Source organism: Monomorium pharaonis, chromosome 1 (genome assembly GCF_013373865.1).
Source record: "Monomorium pharaonis isolate MP-MQ-018 chromosome 1, ASM1337386v2, whole genome shotgun sequence".
NCBI classification, from domain to species: domain Eukaryota; kingdom Metazoa; phylum Arthropoda; class Insecta; order Hymenoptera; family Formicidae; genus Monomorium; species Monomorium pharaonis.
In genome coordinates this window covers 31,096,374-31,104,395 of record NC_050467.1, presented here as the reverse complement: position 1 = coordinate 31,104,395, position 8,022 = coordinate 31,096,374, and the positions used below count along the sequence as shown (strand labels likewise).

Here is an 8,022-nt window from a genome sequence, read left to right as displayed (position 1 = left end):
AGAGGTATAAGGAAAGAATTGAGAGGCAATACTATTGTGAGATGTTTGGATGGAAATGAGATTGAGCGCGTAGAAATAATAAAGTACTTGGGCATAATTATTGATGATAGACTTAGATTCAGCGGTCACTGTGATTACATGCTAAAGAAAATAGGGAAGAAAATAAGTTTTTTAAATAGAATAGGGAACTTTATCTCGGCTTACACTAGATGTACGATATACAAGACAATTATAGCACCTCACTTTGAGTATTGTGCAACGCTACTAATAGATATGGGGGATACACAGTTAAGTAGGCTCCAAATAGCGCAAAATAGAGCTATGAGAGTCATATTGCAATGTGACAAACGTACCAAAGTTAAATGTATGCACCAAGCGTTGCAATTTATGACCATAAGACAAAGGCTGTATTACAATATGTGCATATTTATTTTTAAGATCTTAAATAATATGATGCCGGAGCAATTAGTAATAGACTTAGAATAGTAGAGGGAGAACGCGAAACTAGGCAGACAGGGGATATTGTTATTGAATTCCGAAAAACAAGAAGCGCGCAAAAAAGTTTATTTTATGAGGGTGTGTTAATGTACAACGCATTACCACACGAAGTTAAACATTGTAATCGTTTAGAATGTTTAAACGAATGCTAAAAGAATTTGTTTTTAATGATGTAGCATAAAATTGTATATATATGTATTGAAAATAGCTGAGAAAGCTAATAAAAGATCAATCAATCAATCAATCTCTCCCTCCCTCCCTCCCTCCCTCCCTCCCTCCCTCCCTCTCTCCCTCTCTCCCTCTCTCCCTCTCTCCCTCTCTCCCTCTCTCCCTCTCTCCCTCTCTCCCTCTCTCCCTCTCTCCCTCTCTCCCTCTCCCTCTCTCTCCTCTCTCTCTCTCTCTCTCTCTCTCTCTCTCTCTCTCTCTCTCTCTCTCTAGTTACCAATTCTTTTTTTTACAAATTGAAAATTATAAAATTGTTTAAATATTCCTTTTTTAATTTTAATTAAAACAAAATTAGATCATGAGACGTCATCCAAAATCCAAAACATCTATTTTAGAAAAGTTTTAACAACATCGCGTAATTATAGTTTTTCTCATACCATTAATGAGCATTGAAGAACAATGACATAGTATAATACAACGCGTGACAATTTGTAAAATAGATATTTTACATACTTTAACAAAAACTAAATATAAGAATTTATCATAATTTTTAAAATTAAATTTTTAACATTTTTATGTAATGCTTTTTTTAAACAAAATATAAAATATAATCACAAAGTCTTTTATATAAATATTTATATTGAAATAAGTATTATAATTTACAATATTTTTAGTAATTTTAAAATTATTGCTATTAAATATATAAGAAAGTAATTTATTTTTTATTACATTTTATTGTTTAAAATGACATAACAGAATAAATAATAAGAAAATAAAATAAATAGTATAAGCACTCATTGTCAGTGTACGGTTGCGATCAGCCGTTTGCATCGTTCCATATGTATCGAGTCGTAAAGATCAATTGCAAGCTAGCAGCTGTAGCAGAGAGCGTAAGGTAATGGACTGGTAAACGGAGTATCGCGCGTTGTTGCGAGTTCGAATCTTTATTTATTTTCTTTTTTTTTGCATTTTTTAAATTACTTTTACATGTAACTATACAGCACATTTCGGTGCATTCCGTTTTATGCATGATGCGCATAATGCATCGTTTATTCTCTCTTATTTGTTTGATAGACAACGAGGATCAACAATGCACAATGCATATCATACGTGAAACGGAATGCAATTAAAAAAAAAAAACGTTTTTTGGTATTATTTTAAATTTGCCATATAATTTTCATTTATTGAAAAAATAAAAAAATGTTTTCACTTACAATCAAAATAAGACAAATAAAATTAATTTTAAGTAGTTTTTAAATTATATTCTTTTTATGTTTCTATGTATATACAAAAATTTATATTGTTGTGAGCGAAACACTCACAACCAATAAATTTATATTATAGAATAAAGGAAATAAAATATTAAGATAGCTCGCCGAGGAAGGCTCGCTATCACAAGGTGTCAGGTGACACATGCCTCGTGCGCTGCCGGCCGGTCATCGCACTGGGCAACGCACCAGCCACCTTAAAGAAGTAGCGAAGCCAGCTTAGCAACAATCATGCCACCGGAAATGCATACCTGCATTTTGGCAATTGTTGCTAAACTCGCAAATATTTCCCGCGCGCCGGATGCGCGCGGGAATGACCATATATGGTCATGCGGAGGGCCCGATGCCCCCACTAACAATTAAACCCGCGACATTATTTAAGCCGCTGCCGAACAGCGGCCAGCGGGATCAGTAATTGGAAATCAAGCCGATACGTACGGCCCGTACAAGTATATTAAGAGTTCGGGACTTAGCCGCTAGCAAGTTTCGAGCGAGCAACGAGACGACGCGTTAACTCCGAGTCACGCGCCGTATCTAATCTGTGTAACACGACGCGGCACCTTCGCCGACCGCAACCAGTGTACAACATTAGAAATAAATCTTATATCAGTTTAAATTAAATCAGTGAGTGAGTGATTTGAGGACTCTGCCTACAAAACCGCCTCTTTCCGCGAGTTCTAACTCCTTGGGCAGCAACGAATCCCAAAAAATCTTTTGTCGCACCGCAAGGTTCGGCAAAAATATTTTGTTGTACCGCAAGGCGCAACAATATATGTATAAAATGGTATGGTGTAAATGCAGTAAATTTTTTTGTTAATTATATATACATATTTACAGGATGTCAGTTACAGGATCTAAGATGTACAATATTTTTTTTATATAGTGTAAAATATCTATAGTGTAAAATTCTCATACTGTTTAGCATTATTGTAATAACCAAAATATTAATGTTTCAAATTATACGAATGAGACAGAGGCGGTGTAAGTGGGTATGCAAAACGTGCACTGCACCATCAGGGAGCGCTAATTCGTTTAATAATAATTTTATACAATTTTTTCAAAATACTTTTCTCAAAATTTCATTGTTGTTTTGTATGCTTGCCAATATTCTTAGACATGATCCAGACTATAACACGGGAAATTTAAAGTTGCACACGGGCGCTTGAATATCTAGCGGTGGCCCTGGAATGAGAGCATGCCAAGGAAAGCGCTCAAGCCGGCTCGAGCGAGACGTGGAACGGCGGCAGTCAGCGAAGGGGGAAAAGAGGGGAAGCGCGTTGTTGCTACGCTTCGCCGCTCTCACGTCTCGCCGCACCGCACCATAGCTTGATACAATGGGCCATACTATATAGCCTGCAGCTCGAGCGGCTCGAGTGATTTCCTTGGCGCGCTCTTATTCGTTATTTTAAAAAAATGTTGATTATTGCAATAACGCAAAACAACAAAAAAATTTACGTTTACCTAAATTCCTTTTTCTATCTTCCCATGAGCTATTATACACCTTAGGCACTTACCCTGTACATATGTATATATAATTATCAGGAAGATTTTCTGCATTTACATTATATAATTTTGTTTATTTATTTTCATATACGCCTATAAACATTAAAATATAATTAAAAAATTATTTAAAATTGATCTTATTTGCCTTGCTTTCATTGTATAAATAAAAACATTTTGCTACATTTTCAATATATGAAAGTTATACGGCAAATTTAAGAATTAATAAAAAAAACGATTTTTAAATGTGTTGTATAGTTATATGCAAAAGTAATTATATAAATGCCAAAAAAAAGAATAAAAATTCGAACATGCGACGACGCGCGATACTTGCGTTACCGGCCCGCTGCCTTACGCTCTCAGTTACGTCTACCAGATTGCAAATGATGTTTACGAATTAATACATAAAGAATGATGTAAAAGGTTGACCGCGACAGTGCACGGCCGACACATCATTTATTCTGTTTTATCATTCATTTTGTTATGTTATCTAGGATAAAATTCAATAAAAAATAAATTACATTCTTATATATTTAATAATAATAATTTTAAAACTACTCAAAATGTTGAAAATCATAATACTTATTCTAATATAAATATTTATATAAAAATTTTATAACTATATTTTATATAAAAAGTTACTTTTTAAATAAAAAATGACTTTACAAGACAAGCATTTCTTAAAAATTACGAGCATTGTATGGGCATAAAGCACAAGCACGGGTATGGGTAACCCGCACTGCCGGAATCTAACTCGATACCTTCGGCATTAAAAGACTTGAAAACAAGACAGATTCTCAATAAGGTTATCGACGTTACAAATTATTTGCGTACCACCGGATTTGATCCTTTTAAGTGCCAATTTTTTTTAAGATTTTTTTTTTAATGAGAAAATATAAGCTATAATATTAAACCAAATAATATTCTTATTGGACATTTAAAAATTATTTAATTTTGTCCCTCCGTATTTTTAACGTAATTAAGGTTTCAACCGTCTATAGGGGTGTGTTCCGAGGGACGGATTTTTTTCGCAATTTTTTATTCGCATTTTCAAAAGCTCCTGAACGAATAACGTTAATAAAATTTTGGGTCCTTGTAATAGAAAAAGATATATAAATTTTTTAAAATTTTAACCCTCTGTAGAGGTGTGTTCCGAGGGATGGAGTTTTATCGCAATTTTTTATTTTTATTTTTTTAATGTTCCTGAACGAATAAATAACGCTTTTAATATTTTGGGTCCTCGGAATAAAAAGGGATTGAGAAATTTTTTAAGGTTTTAATCTTATCTAGGGGTGAGTTTTGAGTGTGAAACATTGTTAACATTTATTTTTTAATGTTTTTACGAAATTTTATCACCAACTATGCAAAAAAAATTTATCTATTATGAACTACTTTAATTTTTTTTTAATTGAAATCGTTGCATTTCAACGATGCAAACTTCAGTACCATATCTGCCCCCGCACGAATCATGCTCGTTCTGTTTTTACTTTGATTGCTATCAATGTCACTTATGATTTATCCAACTATTAGTTCTTTTTATTGAACCGTTTTGATATAAATAATAAAAATAAAAATTCCGAAAATAATTTATATCTTTTGATCGGCTTAACCGATTTTGATGACATTTTTGTATGTTATAGATATTATTAAGACACATTCATGGAAAATTCGGGAAAGGTTTCTAATGACGAAAACATTGATGAAAAAAATAAATAAATATTCTTGCTTTTTTTAGTCCCGATATCTTTCTGGTACAATTACGATAATTTTTTTGTAGAATCTGGAAACAGTTTCCTACCGGACATAATTTCTTAGAAGCAATAAAATGGATAGCAAGTATCCATAACAAATAAAGTATTCTTTTTTAGTTTTTAAAAATATGATATGCTTTTGGTACAATCGCCAAATTTTTTTTTGTAGAATGTTGGGATAGTATTCTACAATACCAAATTTTATCGAATCAATGAAATCAGTGGAAGGTACTTAAAGAAACAAAATATTTTTTTATCATTGTTTTTTTATATTATTGTCATATTTTTGCTTAAAATTTTGCTTAAAATGGAATCCTACAAAAAATTTTCCGGAATCGATTAAATAGATAGGTGGTATTAAAAAATTAATAAATTAAAATAATTATAAAAGAATGAACTATAATTGTATAAGTCAAATGTTTATTAATGATTCTCAAAATAATGAATTAATGAATTACATATACACATTCCTTCACATAATCACTCTTATACTATTATTTACAATATACATATGGACGGACTAATTTTCAACACTATCTTCATTGATAATAGGCGTGATGCCGTCTGTTTTGAATAGTGTACATAAATGCTGGCCTGGTCTCGTAATTTTTGATAAATATCGATTATATTGATAATAACAATAATTTGATAATAACAGTTGGGAGCTATTCGCACATTGCTGGCATTATTTATTATTTATCCTACAAACGATTTATCAAAATTTCCGAGACCAGCCCAGCACTTATGTACACTATTTAAAACAGACAGCATCATGCCTATTATCAATAAAGATAGTGATAAAGATTGGTCCGTCCATCATATGAATGTTATAAATAATAGTATGAGAGTGATTATGTGAACGAATGTGTACGTGTAATTTATTATTTTAAGAATCATTAATAAACATTGGATTTAATACAATTATAGTTTATCCTTTTATAAATATTTCATTTTATTTTTTTGTACCACATTGAAAAAAAATTTAGTTGAATTAACTTTGGTGAACTAACGAATTCTAGTTGAACCTACTAGATTTACAATTAATTTAACAAAAATTCTTGTTGAATTAATTGGAAATCTGGTAAGATCAACTAGAAATCTGAACCGTTAGTTCAATTCAAGTTAATTTAACAAAGCTCTTTTTCTTCAGTGCACCAATTTATTTATTCGATTCCGGAAAATTACTTGTAAAATTCCATTTCAAGATTTTAAGCAAAAATATGACAATAATATCAAAAAACAATGATAATAAAAAGTATTTTGTTTCTTTAAGTACCTTCCACTAAATTTATTGATTTGAAAAATTTTGGTGTTATAGAATACTATCCCAACATAAAAAAAAAAATATGGCGATTGTACCAAAAGTATATATTTAAAAAAAATAAAAAAGAATAGTATATTTTTTATGGGTACTTGCTACCCATTTTATTGCTACCAAGAAATTATGTCTGGTAGAAAATTGTTCCAAGATTCTCCAAAAAAATGTTCATAATTGTACCAGAAGGATATCGAAACTAAAAGAAGAATATTTATTTAATTTTTTATCAATGTTTCTGTCATCAGAAACCTTTCCCGAATTGTCCATAGATGTGTCTCAATGATATCTATAACATATAAAAATATTATCAAAATCGGTTAAGTCGATCAAAAGATATAAATTATTTTCGGAATTTCTATTTTTATTATTTACACCAAAACGGTTCAATAAAAAGGACTAATATTTGGCTAAATTGTAAGTATTGATAGCAATTAAAGCAAAAAAATAAAAGCATGATCTGTGCGGAGGCAGATTGCCCCTTCTTATCCGGCTACAGCCTTTTGAAAAAATTTTTGCGAATCGAGCACATTAACATACTTGTTCCATTGTACTGTAATTTTTTATTTTATAATATTTTAATAAAAATAATGATAGTGAACAGATCGCGAGAAACACGCATCGAAGCTCCACACGATTTACTGCAAATATCATCTGTAAACTCAAACGTCTAACATTTCCGCGAGTAACCAACATTTTACAGAAGATTACAACAGACAAAATTGACCGAAAAGTTCTAACCAGCCACAGGCCTGACATAAAACAAATCTTTTCACTAACGACATGATTGAACGACATACTAACCTTTTAATCCATGCTTTCTTGGTAGAGCGTCTGGGTCGAGAGAGATGCAATCTTTTGCCATTTATTTTTCGTCCCATTATGTCGACACAATACACACAAATTGTATGTTTTTGATAACACTTCACTGTTAACAATACTACTGTCTACTATCAACGATACTATTAACGGTTTTGTACGTTTTGACGTGAATTCGCGTGTCTCTCGCCTGTGATGCGATTTCAAGCCCGGGTACGCTCACGCACACATCGCACTCCGTCTATCCGTGAGCCATGTGCGCTCGGCTGCGATCGGCGTGAACCGTCGCGCACTCGACTGCATTCGCGGCCGTTTCGTCCCTTCCTCTTCTGCCCCTTTTAACTTTCTGACTCCGTAGCAATCGCGGCGTCTAATGTTTTTTTCGGAGTATATTTATCGCGGGCGCCGTCGGCTCTCACGATTATTACAATCGGCGCATAATTGTAAAAATAAATATATACAATTTAATAGAAAATTAATTGTACAATAAAAAAAATAAAGATTGACTTTAAAAGTCTTAAATATTTTTTCACAAACTATAGAATTAAAATATTAATTTTTAATAGAAAATAAAAATACATTAAAAAATTGAATGTTAAAGATTTTTAGTTGATTGATAAAATACAAATTTTAATTCTCAACTAAAAATACAGATTAGAAAATTTTAATGCTTGAATAAATTTTTTCAATTTAACATTAACATTTT

At 31.7% G+C, this 8,022-nt stretch overlaps 1 protein-coding gene across 4 annotated transcripts in view; it reads right to left on the bottom strand.

Annotated features, from left to right (window-relative positions):
• LOC118646172 overlaps positions 1-7,686 on the bottom strand; it is a 31,665-nt gene extending 23,979 nt beyond the window's left edge. For all 4 annotated transcript variants that reach the window (XR_004963736.1, XM_036288540.1, XM_036288531.1 and 1 more), the window contains exon 1: positions 7,302-7,686. Coding sequence is in view for 2 of the 4 variants with exons in the window: in XM_036288531.1 (XP_036144424.1) it covers positions 7,302-7,378 (77 nt within the window). In the remaining 2 variants the exon portion in view is untranslated. The remainder of the gene's footprint in view (positions 1-7,301) is intronic.
• Between the last annotated feature and the right edge of the window lie 336 nt (positions 7,687-8,022).